At 47.7% G+C, this 19,027-nt stretch overlaps 1 protein-coding gene across 1 annotated transcript; it reads right to left on the bottom strand.

Annotated features, from left to right (window-relative positions):
• Window positions 1-1,234: 1,234 nt before the first annotated feature.
• GOLT1A (golgi transport 1A) lies at window positions 1,235-17,085 on the bottom strand. Its single transcript, XM_025404303.1, has 5 exons — window positions 16,877-17,085; window positions 5,945-6,036; window positions 4,683-4,861; window positions 2,259-2,322; window positions 1,235-1,572 (listed from the first exon to the last, which is right to left on the bottom strand). Exons 1-5 carry the CDS (start codon window positions 16,899-16,901, stop codon window positions 1,534-1,536), a joined length of 399 nt encoding a protein of 132 aa, XP_025260088.1. The 5' UTR covers window positions 16,902-17,085; the 3' UTR covers window positions 1,235-1,533.
• Window positions 17,086-19,027: the final 1,942 nt, after the last annotated feature.

Here is a 19,027-nt window from a genome sequence, read left to right as displayed (position 1 = left end):
GCTGACCCAGGGACTCCTCAAAGCCGGGTCAGCGTGGGTCTCCAGGCGGCTCCTAGACTGGGCCCTGTGACTGGCGCAGGGTGGAGGTGGCAGAGATTCTCTCCTTTTTTCTTCCTTCCTGCTTCCCTTCTTTCCTTGGTTACTAAGCATTTCCTCGGCACAGGGTTTTGAGGTGAATACGCAATGGCATGGTCAGAGACCTTAGGTAAGCAGCCAGCTATGAGCAAGGAGGATGAAATGGGAGCTCTAGAAGGTGGATGCACCTGGGAAGTGCCAGGGCTGCAGAGAGGCGACTTCCAGGTGGCAGTACATCCAGCCAGCCTGCTTGGGGGCCCCACTTCCTTGTCTCATGGCACTCACCACCATACCATTTTGTGACTGCTCAGGTACAGCACTTTGAGGACAGGGACAGGCTCCCTTCCCCTTGTACCCTCGGCACCCACTCCATTGCTGGGCACATACAGAGAGGGCCCTCAATAGATATTTGCTAACTGTATGCATCGCAAGTGACTTTTGTCTCTTTCTTGAGCCTGCAGGAACTCTCTATACCCTTGGACAAGGGGCTCTCCAGGGCAGGGACTGTTTCTGCTCTCAGGCTGGGAGTCTCTGAAGGCAGGGGCTATGTCTCTACCCTCAGACAGAACGCTCTCCCAGCACAAGCTGGACCTGGTGGTCCCCTAATGCTGGAGAAGCATGCTGGCAGTCTGCAGGTTAGCACTCCTCACTTGTCTGGTGCTTACTGTTAACAGGGCTTGCAAACGTATTATTATCACACCCATTAGGGCTGTTAAACACCAAGACAGAAATAATAGCCTATGAGGACAGCACTGACCCTCATAGACCAAAACTTCGCTATGGGGATGACGTGTACATTGGCCTGCCCTGAAGCAGGAGGTGGACTTAATGGGCTGAAGACGCTAACTTTTTTTTTGAGATGGAGTCTGGCTCTGTTGCCCAGGCTGGAACGCAGTGGTGCGATCTCAGCTCACTTCAACCTCCACCTCCCCAGTTCAAGCAATCCTCCTGCCTCAGCCTTTTGAGTAGCTGGAACTACAGGCACCTGCCACCACGCCCGGCTAATTTTTGTATTTTTAGTAGAGATGGGGTTTCACCATGTTGGCCAGGCTGGTCTCGAAGTCCTGACCTCAGGTGATCTGCCCACCTCAGCCTCCCAAAGGTCTGGGATTATAGGTGTGAGCCACCATGCCCGGCCAAAGACGCCAACTTTGAGCCCTAGACACACACACAGCTTGGGAATTTAATCTTCACTTTTCCTCCTGTAAATATATAGTGAGGGTGTGATGCCAGCCCCAGCCCAATCTCCCTGGGGTTCTGCGTCTCTGCTTCCTGGCAGCCTCTTGAGTCGACTTGGGGATTTGACGTCAGTTGCTCAGCTCCATCCTTCCTTCTGGACTTGGGGAGGTCCAGATATGACCGGGAGTGAGTCAGTGCGGGGGACTGAGGGGGTGGTTCCCATTCTCTCTCCAGCCCCCTCAACCAATGATCCAAGTTCAAGGAGCTCATCTCTGTTGTTCAGACCATTGAGCTAGTGCCTTGAAGTCTCCGGAACAGCTGTGGGAGCCAAGAATCATTACTCCAGACAAAAGGTAGAGAGCAGATGCAATATCTAGTTATTACAGAGCTGGCCTTGAGAGCCAGGAGCTGTGCCAGGCACAGATATGAGAGGGGCTGCAGGGGCTATGTCCAGCTGGCGGTTGTAGTGGGGTGCTGGCTGTAGGGTCTCCCTGGGCTCCTCAGAGAGCTCACATTCTGCCAGGTGCTTCAGAGAAAGGGATGAGGAGGGGCAGGGGCTGGTTACCACTGGCTGTGTCTATCCCCAAGAGAGGACAAAATCTGTCACCTACAGGATAGCTTTTCCTGCTGTCATCGGCTGTCATACATTCTCTCCATGCCTGGGGCCCGCACTTAGCCAGATCCCCAGAAATCTCAGGCATGTCCCCACTGAGTCACCTAGAGTCTCTGCATCTTCATTCCTTTGGCTGTAAACAGGAAGCTATTCATAGCTACCTTCGTCTACAGCCACACTCAGCTACAACTGCATCTGGATCCCCTCCCCTCTTGGGCTCTTGTCAAATGGAGAAGGTGTAGGGGGAAGAGGAGCCTAAAGCACCAAACCTGGGCTAGGGAGTCTGAGGGGAGACAGGGGAGGGGCCACTGCCCCTGGGACAGCAGTTTTACCAGCTCCCCTCCGTGTGCTCCCCCTCACTCCCCAGGGCATGCCGGCATCATCTGCTTACCGCACCCAGGAAGGGGATGTTGCAAACATTGCCCAGGAAGCCGAAGGCAACAGGGAAAAAGCCCCTAGGAGCAGAGGGGAGAAGGGAGGAGTCAGTGATGGCCCAGGAAGGGAGGATAGAGGGCCGGAGGCTGAGGTCCACCAAAAGGTTCAAGCTGTGGCTTCCGTGCACCAGGGGCAGGCTTGGTTCTGCACTCCTGTGTTCCAAGAGGCAGTCGAGTGACATGATTAAGAATGAAGGCCCTAGGGTCACACTCGGTGGGTTCACATCTTGGCTCTACCACTTACTGGCACCATATATACTTGGGCAAATTCCTTAACTTCTCTGAATCTCAGTTTCCAACCATAAAATGTGGCTAACAATAACAGTGTCTACATTGTAAGGCCATGTACAAAGAAAAGGTCAGGAAGTGCTTATTTTTACTGTTACTGTCATGATTATTACTACTCTTCTGGCCGAAAGTTTTCTTACCTTCCTGAGATCCACCTGACCCGGGTGTCCTGGGCCCTCGGCATGGGCGGCTGTTGGAAGCCATGCTCACCGTTATACTCACTGGTGCCCTGGCTCCCCCAGGCATACAGCCACCCCTGCCTTTGGCAATCCTGCTCTCATCAAAGATACCCTGCCAAGGCCTGACTGTGGACACATGCGTGACCCCTCACAGGACTTGGAGGTGCTGAGGCTGGCATGAGAAGGGATCCCAGTGTGTGGCGGATGGGAAGGGAGATTTGAAATATGGATTCTGGCTGAGCCACTTCCTTACCGTGGGCCTCAATTTCCCAAGGTTTCACTGCACTCTGAGGTCCCTGATAGCTGTAATTTGTTTGCCTCTTCTGTGTTACTGCACAGTGTCTTTGTCAAGGCTGACTTTCAGTTTCAACTATCAGATCTGCTGCTGTCCCACTCCACTTTCTAAGCCCTCCATAAATGCTAACTGTTGTCAGAATTTATTTATGGATCTTCCTACTAAACTGTAAATTCTGTAGGAACTTTCTCCTCATTCAGTGCCACATCCTCACACCTGGCCCGTATGTGGCATGCAGGAGGTGCTTATTATATATTTGACAATTTGAATAAGTGACTGTTTGAAAATGACATACATATATATATACACACACACACACATACACATATATATATATATATGTTTTTTTTTTTGAGACAGAATCTCACTCTGCCACCCAGGCTGGAGGCAATGGTGCGATCTTCTCTCACTGCAACCTCTGCCCCCTGTGTTTAAGCGATTCTTGTGTCTCAGCCTCCTGAGTAGCTGGGATTACAGGCGCTTGCCACCAAGCCCAGCTAATTTTTTTTGTATTTTTAGTAGAAACAGGGTTTCACCATGTTGATTAGTCTGGTCTCGAATTCCTGACCTCAAGTGATCCGCCTGCCTCGGCCTCCCAAAGTGCTGGGATCACAGGCGTGAGCCACTGCGCCCAGGCATAAAATGACATATTTGAATGTGGAATAAATAGATGGCAGGTATGCATGAGAAAATTTAAAGCCACACTTCCTGAAGTCTCTGAGGCCTAGGCCATTCAGGCTAATCGGGGGGTTTCAGGGCTACATTCAGCAAACGGGGGCTCCTATGAGAACCCAGGGATTCCTGAGCCCCACTCCTTTCCATGATTGCAGAAGCCATCATTCTTCCAGTCTCCACTGTCCCCATCCCACCCCGATTCTCTCCACACTACCCTGTAGACATATGAAGCCTTCCTTCCCAACCCCACTTTCTCTGAGACCCCTTCCTTCCTTTTCCTTCAGTACCCTCCAGTCTTCTCTTAGACTCTACCCATCCCTCAAGGCTTCTCTCAAGTCCTGCTTCCTCTAGGACACTACCCTGGGCTCCCCTCTGAGTGCCTACAGGCCTGACAGTGGCCACACATCATGACTGAGTTCCACCCTGCCTTTTCCCAAGCCCGGGGCTGACACAGGTCAGGCCAGGGGATGACACAGGGGTCAGGAGCCAGAGCCCCCTGGGTCAAGGGCGACCTTTTTCACATACTAGTTTCAGACCTCGGGGCGGGGGCAACTTCTCTGAGCGTTGGTTTCCTTATCTGTGAAGTAGAGGATAATCCTAGAGTGGGTTGTTGTGATAAAATAAGATGATGATCATGAGCGTGCCTGGAACATGTTAGCTCACTGCCCTTCCTCTCCGGCTAGATTTGAGGGCAGGCCTCGTGTCTGCTCCCTGCTCACAGGCACAGTGCTGGAAACACAGTCAGCACTCTATCAATATTTGTTGATGGATGGGCTAATCCCTCCAAAGTACCCTTCAGCCTACTTTAGGGGGCCTTTCCGAAGTGTCTATGGTTCTCATCTCTTGCAGGATAAAGTCCCAGCTTCTGCACTGCCTGCTGGGGTGATCTCAGCCACTCAGATGCTTTGGTGGGTCTGTCCAGGGTTAGAGGGATTTGCACTCACTTGAACAGGCTGAAGAATCCGTAGGTTTCCAGGAACATACCCAGGAGGGGCCAGCGTAGGAGCACGACAACCACACCCCCCAGGAAGAAGCTGGTTCCCTTGAGTTTGTGCCGTTGGAAGAAGAACTGAAAGGTCTTCCTCAAGCCGATGATGAAGGAGAGGCCCGTCAGGAACAGCAGCTGGAGGGAAGGGAGGAGAGCATGAAGCAAACCCACCAGCCCCCTGAGGAGTTGGGGGCACAGGCCTGGAGCCAGGTGGCGGGCAGGGGCAGGACGTGCTAACTCTTTAAGACCATCTGAACGAGGGCCGTCCAGCAATGTGGCAGAATCCCAGAGCCTTGATAAGTCTTGCTGGCTGGGAACAGGACTGCACAGAGGCAGGGGGATGCATGAGAAACTTTTGACGGTTTCTAGTTGCCCACCCAATTCCCTGGAGCCCAAGCACTTTTTCATATGGGACTTGGTTTCTCACCATACCATCTAGGGAAGATGGAATCAGGTGGGATTTTTATTCCAGAGAAGTGAAGATTGAGGCCTAAGTAGGTTAGGCAGCCATACTGAAAGTCACACAGAACCTTCAGAGGCTCCACCGCCTACAGAATAACCCTCCAGGCCCTCCCCTGGATACCCTATCACTGTCTTCAGCTTGGCTCCTAATGATCCCTTAAGAGTGCCCAGGGTGTTGTCAAATTGAACTCTCTGGTTTTCTTCCAGCATATCCCATGCTTCCCCGCTCCTCCCCCACACCTTCTCTCCTGCTGTTCCAACCCCCCTGGAAGTGCTTTATTCACCTCCACATCCATTTCCTTTCCAAATTCCTCTCCACCCTTCTCCAATTCAGTGTGCCCTCTTTCCACTAAGCCCCTTGTTTCATATTAAATGGGTTTACCGTGGCCCCTGCCTTCCTCCCAGCCATGTATGCCATGTTATATCTCTAGCCCTAGAGTGGGATTCAGATGGCAGGGACAGTGTCTGAGTCCCCTCAGAACCCCCAGGGTCTCCCGCAGAGCTCGGTGTGAGAATCCAGGTCCTCAGATTCTTGGTGCCGCAGGCTCTGCGTCCATTTCCTGTGCCCTCCTCCGCCCAGGCTTGATGATGTCTGACCCCTGGATAAGCATGGTCTGAATAAACTTGGGATTTATTTAAGGGATTTATTTAAAGACTTAAATAAACTTTAAGTCTTTATTGCCAGGACTATCCTGGCAATAGAGACTTCAGAAAGGTTGGGGCAGGGGAGTGGGGACACAGGGCTGGGGGACTCACGTTTCCAAAGGCCAGGAGCACGGAATCAAAGTACAGGAGTGTTCCAAAGAGGATGAAGAAGATGCCGAAACCGGTGATCCCCACACCAATCTCTGCAATGGGCAAGGAGGTGGTGAAGCAAAGGGCTTTGGGGAGCAGGTGGGGACCCTGAAACTTCCCCCATTGCCACAGGACAGGTGCCCTCTGTGGGGGTGACTCCACTTCCATCCAGGAATCTCAGCTTTCGTGCTCTCAGGGGATGGTGGGATGGGAAGGGGAAGGTAGGATGGTATGAAGCTTTGTCTAGCACCTGGGAACTGTGCTGTCACTTCTGTACACAGTGGCATTCTGTCCTCACCGCAGCCCTGTGTGGAGGCTGGTGCTGCCATCACCACTTTATACTCTCAGCCTCCTCTCGTCCTCAAAAGCCACATTATCCACATCAGTATCAGGGCTGAACATAACATCTGCCTCCTCTGCTCCTGCCTTGTGCAACTGAGAACCACTGGAGCCCAGTCCACACTGCGCAGAAGGGAGCCACTGAAAACTCAGGACCACCAGCGCCAAAGAGCCTCAGAACCACCCAGCTCTCCTGGTCCTTTCTCAAGAGGCTGGCCCGCCTGAGCAACTCTCCACACCATCTCCTTTCTCCTCAGAATTGCCCTGTCTCCACTCTCAGGTGGTGACGTTTCCCACTGGATTGGGAAAACAGAAGTCATAAGTTAGGAATGCATTCCTCTTCCAAGCTGGGGCCTACACCCAAGACCCAAGCCTGCGCCTGCTCCCATTGTCCTCCCTCCCTCCTGCAGCAGGCACCTTGTGGGCCCTGCCACACACTCTTTGGCCAACTCTCATTTCAACCCAGTGGCTACGGGCAGTTCTGCCGAGGTTGGACCCACACTGACAATGAGCCTCCATTCCCAAGGTTTGATAGTGAGCCTCCATTCCCAAGGTTTGACAGTGAGCCTCCATTCCCAAGGTTTGTAAGCCTCTCAGGGCGTTTTTTGAAGCTGAGTTCGCTCAGAGCCAGCAAACATAGCCCAGAAGTTCAGGACATGAAGGCCCCCTTGTTTGGTCAAGGGCTATATTTTTGACATTTTTATAAACATATTTCAGATCGCTCCCCTCAAGACAAGTTATACAATAACCGGATATATAGTTCCTTTTTTCCTTAACCCTCTCCATCACTCAGAATTGTTCATTTTACTTATCTTTGCCACTATGATAGTCAATAAATGGAAACTCATTCTGTTGCTTCGTTTTTAAATTGTTACCTTTTAAAGTTTTAAATTGTGGCAAAATGCACATAAAATGAAACTTACTATCTAACCATTTTAAAATATACAGTTCAGTGGTATTAAGCACATCTCCTGAATTCTTCATCTTGCAAAGTTGAAACTCTATACCCATTAAACAGTAGTTCCCCATTCCCCTCCCACCAGCCTCCAACAACCACCATTTTACTTTCTCTCTCTATGAATTTTTGACTACTCTGGGAACCTCCAATAAGTGGAATCATACAATATTTGTCTTTTTGTGACTGTCTTATTTCACTTATCGTAACGTTCTTAAGGTTCCTTCATGTTGTAGCATGTGTCTGAATTTTCTTCCTTTTTAAGACAGAATAAATAGTCCATTGCTATCTGTATCCTGCATTTTGTTGATCCATTCATCTGTTGATGGACATCTGGGTGGCTTCCATCCATCTCTTAGCTATTGTAAATAGTGTTACCATAAATATGAGTATAAGAAAATATCTCTTCAACTCCCTGCTTCCAATCCTTTCGGGTATATACCCCACAAAGTGGAATTATGGAATTATACTGGATCACATGGTAATTCTATTTTTAATTTTTTGAGGAATTGCCATTTTGTTTTCCATTGTGACTGCACCATTTAACATTCCCAGCAACAGTACACAAGAGTTCTAATTTCTCCACATCTTGCCAATACTTTTTCTGTTTTGTTTTATTTTGTTTTGACAGCAGCCATGCTAATGGGTATAAGGTAGTATCACATTGTGGTTTTGACTTACATTTCCCTAATGATTAATGATTAATGATCTTTTCATGTGCTTGTTAGCTGCATGTATATCTTCTTTGGAGAACTGTCTAGTTAATTTTTAAACAGGTTGTTCCTTTTGTTGTTGAGTTGTAGGAGTTCTTTATATATTTTGGATATTAACTATCAGGTATATGATTTGCAAATATTCTCTCCCACTCTGTGGGTCACTTTTTCACTCTGTTGACTGTGTCCTTTGACGCACTGAAATTTTTAATTTTGATGTATGTAGTCTGATTGATGTCTTCTTTTTCTTTTGTTGTCTGTGTTTTTCAAGTCATATCTTAGCAATCATTATCAAATCCAGTGTTGTAATGTTTTCCCCTATGTTTTCTTCTAAGAGTTTTATAGTTTTAGCTCTTATTTTTAGGCCTTTGATCTGTTTTGAGTTACTTTATGCAGCTAGTATAACGTAAGGGTCCACCTGCATCTTTTGCATGTGGATATCCAGTTTTCCCAGCACTATCTGTTGGAAAGACTGTTCTTTCCCCATTTCACAGTCTTAATACCCTCATCAAAAATTTTGCTGGACTTGTTAGAATTGGTTCTCATAACCTCTATGAAACTGGTATTATTAATATGCTTTTGCAAATAATTGTTAAAAGTGGGGGGAAATTATTCTGGTGTTTAGAGGCAGAACTGTAAAAACAAAAACAAAATTATCGAGACTAAATTTACTGGCTGAGTTATATTTACACCTGAAAGAAAATGAAACAACACAATCATCTTCTGGGTAGTTAATCCATCATCTGTTGCTAGGCAGATTTTAAGAGGATTAGGATCAATTCCAATACAGAAAGAAGGCCAAAGAGCTTCTTTAAAAGAATCATCAAAAATACAGCGATGAAACCAGGTGCTCAGTGGCTCACACCTGTAATCCCAGCACTTTGGGAGACTGAGGTGGATGGATCACTTGAGGTCAGGAGCTCAAGACCAGCCTGGCCAACATGGTGAAACCCTGTCTCAACTAAAAATACAAAAATTAGCTGGGCATGGTGGCACGCATTTCTAGTCCCAGCAACTTGGGAGGCTGAGGCAGGAGAACTGCTTGACCCTGGGAGGTGGAGGTTGCAGTGAGCCGAGATTACACCACTGCACTCCAGACTGGGCAACAAGAGCAAAACTCCATCTCAAAACAAACAAACAAACAAACAAAAAAGCAAAACAATGATGAGATCTAACATTCCAATTATAGACTGAAACCTTGCTCAACTCATAGTCTGGTATCATGCCAGTCTTACTGGATCTCACTTTTGGCAGAAGCTGGATTTTGTTGGGACCCAGTGTAACATAATTTCTCTCAACATATCACCCAGCTGCCCAGAATCTATTTTCTACTGAAAGCTGATTCCTTGTGTTCCTGACAAGCCTTCGTGATTGATTTGGGCTTGTTTCCTACTTCTACCTCCTCTGGCTAGCCTGAATTAAATCTCTTAGAAGCTGGGACAGCTCAGCAGAGTATCACCCCATGGGTCACGATGAAGGTTGTGTTTTGTCAACATTTCCTTCCTCAGAGACAACACATTGAGAATCTAGAGTTACATCTATCTGAATTACCATGATAATTTCTTGTAGGTCAGAATATTGTGGAGGAAGACCACAGTCATCTTTCTTTAACCCAAACGATAAAAGTGTTTTAGGTTTTTATGCTTGTTATAAAATATCTGTTGTTGGCTTATGCCTGCCATAAAAATATCTGTCATTGGTTTCAGCTCTGACTCTACACCCTTTCCTCCCCCTCAGTAAGTGTATTTGTGTGGAAACACGATGTGCACATTTTATGGGGTTTTCATTTTGTTTTGCAAAACTATCTATATGTTCATCCTGCACACACTTAAGAACAGCCTCATACTCATTTTGCAGAAACAGCATAAGTTTCTCACATTCACACGTGATGTCCATTCTATTTATTCCTTCTTCTTCTGCAGCAGCGATTTGCTGGCTGGCATAGTCATCACTCCTCCACCTGTTCCACACTCTTCTTTAAGGGCAGGTGCAATTCCAGGACTTTCCTGTGATAGGGGCAGCCTTCTTTATGGGCCACACTTAGTGCTCTCAGCGCTCAGTGGGACACAAAACTCCACAGAAAAGGGTCAGAAACTGTGTTTCTCACACACAAGCTTCAGACCTGCCTTTGCCTCTTGCTTCTGGAGTAGCTTAGCGATTTCAGTCAAGTTACCCAGTCAGAGGTTGCTCCTAAAGTTCTTTTCAGGCAGCAACCATGGCAGAAAGAGCGGCGGAGTGGGGATGTCATACAGATGTCCCCAGGAGTGACGGGCGTGCCTGCCGGGCACAGTCCCCGAGATCCAGACAGATTGAGCAGCGCGCCCTCTGCTGGAGGCGGCCAGGGCTGTCACGCCTACACCCAGCCGAAAAAAGCTGGGAGGCCAAGGTAACTTCAGGGAGGCCTGGCTCTCCAGGAGCCACCCGAGAGAAGTGGAGACCTCCCCAGACCTCAGAGATCAGCTTTAGGTCTCCCTGGCAAGGCACACTGATGGCTGCACTGGTGCCCTTGTTTAGCCCCTCGCTCTGCAACTCCCAAGCTGCTGCCAAGAAGAGCCCACAGCCACCTGGTCCAGACAAGCCAGGCTTCCCCGACTCCCCATTTCGTAGCTAGCTTGAAGAAAAGCCAGATTCAATGTCTTTCTTGCTCCAGAAAGCAGCTACAGCTCCAAGGAAACAATAGCTCATGGAGCAGGCGGATGAGTCCTTCTGGCCTCAGGCTGCGCAGCGAGTCTCAGAACATCATTGGCTTTTTCCCCCCTTTTCCTTTTCCTTTTTTTAAAGCAATCACAAATGTGCAGGAAAGTTGCAAGTACAGTACAAAGAATATTTTTCTTGAACCATTTGAAAGTAATTGCCACCTCATACCTCATCACCCCTGAATGCTTTGGTGCGATTTTTAAAACCTCTCCTGGACACTAAGGACATGAATAGACAATTCTCAAAAGAAGATATACAAACAGCCAACACACATATGAAAAAATGCCCAACATCACTAATGATCAAGGAAGTGCAAATCAAAACCACAATGCGATACCACCTTACTCCTGCAAGAATGGCCATAATCAAAAAATAAAAAAATAATAAATGTTGGCGTGGATGTGGTGAACAGGGAACACTTCTACACTGCTGGTGGGAATGTAAACTAGAATAGCCACCATGGAAAACAGTGTGGAGATTCCTTAAAGAACTAAAAGTAGAACTACCATTTCATCCAGCAATCCCACTACTAGGTATCTACCCAGAGAAAAATAAATCATTATACGAAAAAGATACTTGCACATGCCTGTTTATAGCAGCACAGTTCAGAATTGCAAAAATATGAAACCATATATATACACATATATATATATACACACATATATGTGTGTGTGCATCTATCTCTCTATCTATCTATCTATCTATCTATCTATCTATCTATCTAATCTATCTATCTATCTAATGAACTACTACTCAGCCGCAAAAAGGAATGAAATAATGGCATTCGCAGCAACCTGGATGGAATTGGAAATCATTATTCTAAGTGGAGTGACTCAGGAATGGAAAAGCAAACATCATATGTTTTCACTCATAAGTGGGAGCTAAGCTATGAGGATGCAAAGGCATAAGAATGATACAATAGACTTTGGGGACTCATGGGAAAGGGTAGGAGGGGGCTGAGGGATAAAAGACTACACATTGGGTACAGTGTACACCGCTTGGGTGATGGGTGCGCCAAAATCTCAGAAATCACCACGAAATAACTTATTCATGTAACCAACCACCTGTTCCCCCAAAAACCTATTGAAATAAACAAACAAAAAGTTCTCCTAGACAGCCAACATACAGCCATCAAAATTGGGAAATTAGTATTAATATGTGACTATCCTCTAACCCTCGGACTCCATTCAAGTTTCATCATTCACCCAGTAGTATCATTTATAGCAAAAGATTCCAGTTCATCATTCTGTGTGGCATTTAATGATCATGTCTCTTTAAACTCTTCTGTCTGGAACAGCTCCTTGGTCTTTCCTTGGCATGAACTTGATACTTCTGAAGATTCAGGCCACTTATTCTGTAGCCATCCCTCCATTTGGGTTTGTCAGATGTTTCCTCACAACTAGACTCAGGTTATGCATCTTAGGCAGAAATAGCACAAGATGTGATGCTGTGTTTTTCTCACTGCATCCTGGTAGGTGGTGCACGATGTCAATTTGCCCCATCGCTGATAATGTTTCTTTACTCTTAGGGCAGTGTCTGCCAGGCCTTCACCACCCCATCCCTGACCCTGCAGGGGATGCCCATCACTCTGCTTTGCCTATGACACTTTGCACCAGGCCACCCCTAGTGTGAACACCCTTCTCACCCTGCTGGGGTTCTAACACCCTACTCTGAGCACCCCCTTCTCTGTGTTAAACCTAATGGCTTTAAGACTGAATTGTCCAGGAAGAGGAAGGAAGGAAATAAGGAGAGAAAGAGCCTCATTCGCTTTTCAAAATTAACAATAGTGATTGATCGTATAATGAACATACTGTGCCAGGCACAGTCTAGGCACATATATGCTTTAAGTATATTAACACATTCAATTTTCATAACTACCTGTGACATAGGTACTACTATTAGCACCATTTCACAAACAAAACTGAAACACAGAGGTTAAGTCACTTGCCCAGGAATACACAGCAGCTGGCAGAAGCAGGATTTGAACTCAGTCTCGAGCTCCAAAAAGTGACTTTTGGGTGGGCACGGTGGTTTACACCTATAATCCCAACACTTTGGGACGCCGAGGTGGGTGGATCACCTGAGGTCAGGAGTTCGGGACCAGCCTGGCCAACATGGTGAAACCCCGTCTCTACTAAAAATACAAAAAATTAGCCAGTGAGTTGGCGGGCACCTACAATCTCAGCTACTTGGGAGGCTGAGGCAGGAGAATCGCTTGATTAGATTCAGGAGGCAGAGGTTGCAGTGAGCCAAGATCATGCCATTGCACTCTAGCCTGGGCAACAAGAGCGAAACTCCAACTCAAAAAACAAAAACAAAACAAAACAAAAATTAAAAGTGCCTTTAACCAACCCAGTCCAGTCCACTTCCACAGGTAATGTTCTTGCCTTGGCCATTAATGACCTCCATGTTATCAGATCCAATGGGCAGGTGTGAGCCGTCATCTGTTAGAGCTGACCACTCCCATGTTGAAACAGCCTTTCTCTTGGTTTGTGCACATCACGTTCTTGATTTTCTTCCTACTGCTCTAACTGCCCTTTCTCTGTCTCCTCTGCCAGCTCCTACTTCTCTCTCTTCCTCTTGGGATTTGAATTGCACAGGGCTTGTGCCCAAGCTCACTTCTCTTCCACATGTATCCCCGTGTGTTTATTTTTGTTTTTAATTTTGTCTTAAAGCTGGGATCTCGCTCTGTTGCCCAGGCTGGAGTGCAATGGCACGATCATAGCTCACTGCAGCCTTGAACTCCTGGGCTCAAGGGATCCTTGTACCTCAGCCTCCTGAGTAGCTGGGACTACAGGCACTGGCCACCATGCCCAGCTAATTTTTAAAAATTGGTTTAAATTTTTTTGTTGTTGAGACAGGGGTTTTGCAGTGTGCCCAGGCTGGTCTTGAACTCCTGGCCTCAAGCGATCCTCCCACTTTAGCCTCCCAAAGTGCTGAGATTACAGGCATGAGCCACCACACCCAGCCTCTCAACGTCTTTAAACATCCCTTGTATGCTGATGGCATTGATGTCTCTCTTTCTAGTCCATGCCTCTCTTTGGGCTTTGAAACTCATATCTAGCTGCTTACTTGGCATATCTGCCTGGTTTTCTCTCAGCCATCTTGAACTGGGCTAATCTTGAATCCCAGACTGGGTTATTTATCTTCCTTCCTTCAACTTATGCCTCCCTTGGTTGTCCTCAAATGAGTAAACATGTCACCACCGCCCACTCCACCACTTAAGGCAAAAGCCCACCCTTCCCCCATGAAATTCACAGCTAAGTTTTCTTTTCTTCTCCCAAGATACATGTTGAAAGCTGTCCATTTCTTTCCATTCTTACCACCTAATTCCCAGCCACGATCATCTCTTTCCTGGACTCCTGCAGCAGCCCCCATTTGGCCTCCTGCTTTATTCCTGCGCCCTCCCAGTTGTTCTCCACACAGCGCTCAAGGGTCTTGCAAAACATACAACCTGATCATGTTAGCATACTGCCTAGACTCCTGCGTGGCTGCCCACTAAGATGAGACTGCAGCAGAGCTCTCTCATCCACACCGCGGCTCACAGGCCTTGCCTGGTGGGGCCCAGGCCTGCCTGTCCACCTTATCTCCTGCCATTGTCACTCTTGCCTGCCATGCTCCAACCACACTGTTCTCCATGGCTTCCATGTGAGCTCTTTTGGCTCAGGGCCTTGGTACATGCAGTTTCCTGGTCTGCAACACCCTGCCTCTCACTTGTTACTTGACAATGCATCCTCATCGTTCAGGTCTCAACTGAAATGTCAGTTGCTCAGGGAAAGCCGGTCCACTCTGTTCCCTGACCTAAAATCTGGTTCCCTCATTTCTCTCTCTCACAGGTCTTGCTTATCGTATTTGGCAAGAGTACATTTACTTGCAGGCTAATTGGTTTAACAAAGTGTCAGCGTGCCACTGGGCTGAGGACCCAACCCACCTCTCTCTATATTTTTATTCACGAGGTCCATGGTTCTCAACTGGGGTGAGGGGATTGTGGAGGGGGAGTGGGGGGCAGGATGGGGATTTGTCTCCCAGGGGACATTTTGCAATGTTTGAAGACATTTTTTATTGTCACAGCTTGGAGTGGGGGTGCTACTGGCATGTAGTGGGTAGAGGCCAGGGATGCTGCTAATATCCTATAATGTACAGGACAGGCTCCCACAACAAAGAATTATCCTGCCCCAAAATGTCAGTAGTGGGGAGGTGAGAAACTGTGCCTGCCCTTGGTGATCTCTCGGATGCTCGTGGTCCTAAAGACTATGAATATGCAGATTATTCCCACATTTCTGTCTCCAGCCCAGGCCTCTACCTGGAACTCCAGACTCACATACCCAACCACCTACCTGACATCTCACCTGGATGTCTAACAGCACAAACCAACTCAACACATCTAAAGCCCAATTCCTGCTTTCCCCCCACTCAACCCTTCCCATTGCACAGGCTAAAAAATATACAAGGCATTCTTGACTTCTCTTTCTCTCACACCCTACATCCAATCCATCAGCAAATCCTCAACACTTTCCTCAAGGCAGATCCAGCATGGAACACACCCCACTAATCCCCTGCTAACACCTTGGTCTCCACCTTCACACACTCAGGACTGGTTTCCCTGGCTGGGCACGGTGGCTCACGCCTGTAATCCCAGCACTTTGGGAGGCCGAGGCGGGTGGATCAGTTGAGAGGTCAGGAGTTTGAGACCAGCCTGGACAAAGTGGTGAAACTCCATCTCTACTAAAAATACAAAACTTAGCTGGGTGTGGTGGTGGGCGCCTGTAACCCCAGCTACTTGGGAGGCTGAGGCAGCAGAATCGTTTGAACCCAGGAGGTGGAGGTTGCAGTGAGCAGAGATCCTGCTACTGCACTCCAGCTCTGAGCAACAGAGTAAGACTCTGTCTCAAAAAACAAACAAACAAACAAACAAACAAAAAAACAAAAAAAAACCAAAAAAACAACTGGCTTCCCTGCTGCTACCTTCATACTTTCACAGCCTATTCTCAACCCAGCACCCAGAGTGATCTTTTAAACATAGAAACAGAACGCATCACACCACAGCACAAAACCCTCCGATAGTTTCTTATGTAAATAAAACCAAGGTCATTACCATGGTCTATAAGTCTCCAGTGTCCTGACCCCTCAGTGACCTCCCTGACCTAAACTGTTAGGATTCTCCCTACACCTCACTTTGCTCCAGGTACACCCACCTCCTTGTTGTTCTTCAAACACGCCAAGTATGCTAATGCCTCAGGGCCTTTGCACTGCCTGTCCCTGCTTCCTGAACATTTCCCCTCCAGGGAGCTGCATGGCTTTGCTTCCTCGCTTCCTACAGATCTCTGTACAAAGGGCACCTTCTCAGTGAAGCCTTCCCCGACCACTCTATATAAAATAGCGACCCCTCCTACCTCAAACTCCATAGCCTCCTCTTATTTTATTTTCGTCTGGAGAACTTAACATCTTCTGATATACTACATACTTCTTTCTGTTAATTACCTGTCTCCCCTCTCTAGAATGTAAGCAGGGAGTTGGTTTCATTTAATGTTGGACACTCTGTGTCCAACACAGTGCTGGGCACACAGCAGAGACAAATCTGTTGAGTGAACAAAAGAATGTTGTCACCAGTTCTCACATGAAAAACCAAGGCTTAGAGGCTTTAAGTAACTCACCCAAATGAAGGCCACAGAGTCACGGTTCTTCCCATGGCCCCAGACCTGTTCCAAGACCTCCTCCCTACCTCTTCCCCCAAAAGAAGGGGAAGGATGTTTAGGAGTGAGGGTATGGTAGTTTGGGCAGGGGAGTGGAGTTCAGTTTTTTATAAGAAGCCCCCAGGGCCACAGCAGACCTTGATAGTGTGGGGAAAGATGTTTGAATGGGCAGAGGCCTCCTGAGTCCACCTTTGTGGCAACCCAGTTCTAAGAACCCGGGACGGGAAAGGGGTCAGTGTGACTGGGGAACCTACCAGGTCCCCTGGGCACCAAACTGTGGCTACCTGTGGGCCCTGAGCAACTCCCACCCTCTGGAGAGCAGGGAGCCACACCCCGCCCTGCCTGCTGCCCCGGGTGCCAGCACGGCAGCTCCCAGCCCCTGGCTCCAGAGGTCACGCTTGTAGGTTTCCCAGTGACAGTTGCCTGGCTGGGAGAGAGAGAACTGGCACGGAGCCTGGCCTGGGTAGCCCATTGCAGCCCCGCTCCCTCCACTCACTCTGCCATTCGGTGATGGAGATCATGCCGCACACAGCCTGGGGGGCCTTCCGGTTGGAAGCGGACAAGTGGAGCGTGGCCCGGAGGACTCAACTGGTACATGGTCACGGGAAGCTGACTCTTGGTTAAGTTGCGAAATGAGCCTATGGCAAATCATTAACTCCCCCTCCAACCCCCGCCCCACCCGCGCACACCATGCAGGTGCTTCTAGTCGCCTACTCCCTCCTCCCGTCTTCCGGTAGGGCAATGCCCCTCCACCTGCCGTGCTCGCCGGGGAAGGCATCGTCCTCCTGACCCTTTCCTCACACCACCCGGTGTTCTGCGGTCTCTCGTCTGCCCCGCGAAACTTAGATTGTATATGGAAGCATTGGGATCTAGGAGGTGCTCAGGTTTCTTGCTTGGTTTCGTGGTGTGTGAAGAGTTGGCATCCGCGCATCCCTTTGGGAATGTACTAAATTAATCTTGAAAGTCAAGCTTTTTGCTCTCTGCTATTACACATGCTAGGCGCTGGGAGGCAATGAGCGACTGAGTACAAAGCCTGTTGCTGACCTAATGGCAGAGCCGCATCTGGTTAAATTAATGGCAAAAACGCCATGGGGGAAGTTAGACACGAAGGGCTTGGACCTCCTTTCCCCAAGCGTCGTCCAGCTTTGGACTTACTGTGAGGTTGAGCTATGGAAGACAAAGCCCTGAATTTGGGGTTGGGGCAGGACTAGACAATTCAGGGGGCCTGGTTCCAGTCCACCTACCAGCTGTGTAGACATGGATTTGTCCTTTCCTCCTTCGGGCCTGCAAAAGGAGGGGCAGTTATTTCCTAACATCCTTTTTTCCCCATCGCAGAGCAATGGTTCTCAACGCCAGGAGAGCCAACATCCACTTTGCAATGTCTCCTCTATCCAGAAATGAAGAAATGAATTTCATAGATGATATGACTAATCTACATACATCATTTAAAAATGCAAATAGGCCTGGCATACCAAATGCATCATGTCTGTAATCCCAGCATTTTAGGAGGCTGAGGCAGAAAGATTGCTTGAGCCCAGGAGTTTGAGACCAGCCTAGGCAACATAGTGAGACCTTGTCTCTACAAAAATAAAAATAAAAAAATTAGCCAGATGTGGTGGTGCCTGCCTGTAGTCCCAGCTACTGGGGAGGCTGAGGTAGGAGGATTGCTTGAGCCCAGGAGGTCGAGGCTGCAACGAGCTGTGATCAAGCCATGCATGGGTATGAGAGTGAGATCCTGTCTCAAAAAACCAAACCAAACAACAACAACAAAACCAAGGAAAGCTGACACAATTAAAAAACAAAAAAAAGGATAAGTTATAATAAAGCATGATGTCTTTCAATATATAAACACTCAGGCAAGACTTACCAGAAGGCATAAATGAAATAGGCAGATTGCTTGCACCTACACATAATATATATTTGAATTTAAGAGAAATAGAAGACGAGCCATTCTATGCAAAAACAAAAATCACACACATGCAAGAAAATGAAAGAGTAGCAGGAAGTGAACACTAGAAATAAAAACTGCTAGGTGAGTAATAACAGACCAGATGTACTTGCATATGATAAGAAAGGGAAAGCATCTTAATTGAGATAGGGATGACACAGCAGGGCAAATTAGAGAGCACAAGGTGGAGAAAATATAGGAGTGTGACGCGCATGCAAAGGAACTGGGTCTTATGTATGTGTGTATTGTCAAAATAGCCACCATGGAAGGGGGTCGCCATAGAGTACCACAACACATCGACCTCTGTCTTGAAACGTATCAGTGTTGAGGTAAAATTCAGTCTCTGGGATCTTAAAAGGCCTTAGAGATCATATATTTCCAGTGGGCAATGGGGCATAGAGGATAGATTGGGAAGAGAAAAGAAGATAAAAATGGTTTAGAGCAATTGCATGTGGACACCTGGGACAGTGTTGTAAAGACAGGGCACAACATTTCCACACGTAATTGTGACAACGTAAGTGTTCATCCTTGGGCTGCAAAACACTTTAAACATATAAAGGATGGCAATAATAAGAAATAAACTCTAAAAACTTTCATTAAGGAGACACAGTGAGATCTCCTGCATCTCAAGTGTCTCTGATTTCATGTTTGGTTCTCTCACATCTCTTCTGTTAAATATTTTCAGTCAATTTCTTTGCT

Source organism: Theropithecus gelada, chromosome 1 (genome assembly GCF_003255815.1).
Source record: "Theropithecus gelada isolate Dixy chromosome 1, Tgel_1.0, whole genome shotgun sequence".
NCBI lineage: Eukaryota > Metazoa > Chordata > Mammalia > Primates > Cercopithecidae > Theropithecus > Theropithecus gelada.
Note: the sequence above shows the minus strand (reverse complement) of the source record. Positions and strands in the feature narration are given on the sequence as shown.

Bases quoted from the DNA above. Each gene is read 5' to 3' on its own strand.
- GOLT1A (XM_025404303.1), bottom strand. From the start codon at position 16,901: ATGATCTCCATCACCGAATGGCAGA. The intron at 6,037-16,876 runs GTGAGTGGAGGG...TGCCCATTGCAG, and splicing joins CTCCATCACCGAATGGCAGA to AGATTGGTGTGGGGATCACC. The intron at 1,573-2,258 runs GTAAGCAGATGA...TGGCTCCCACAG, and splicing joins ACATCCCCTTCCTGGGTGCG to CTGTTCCGGAGACTTCAAGG.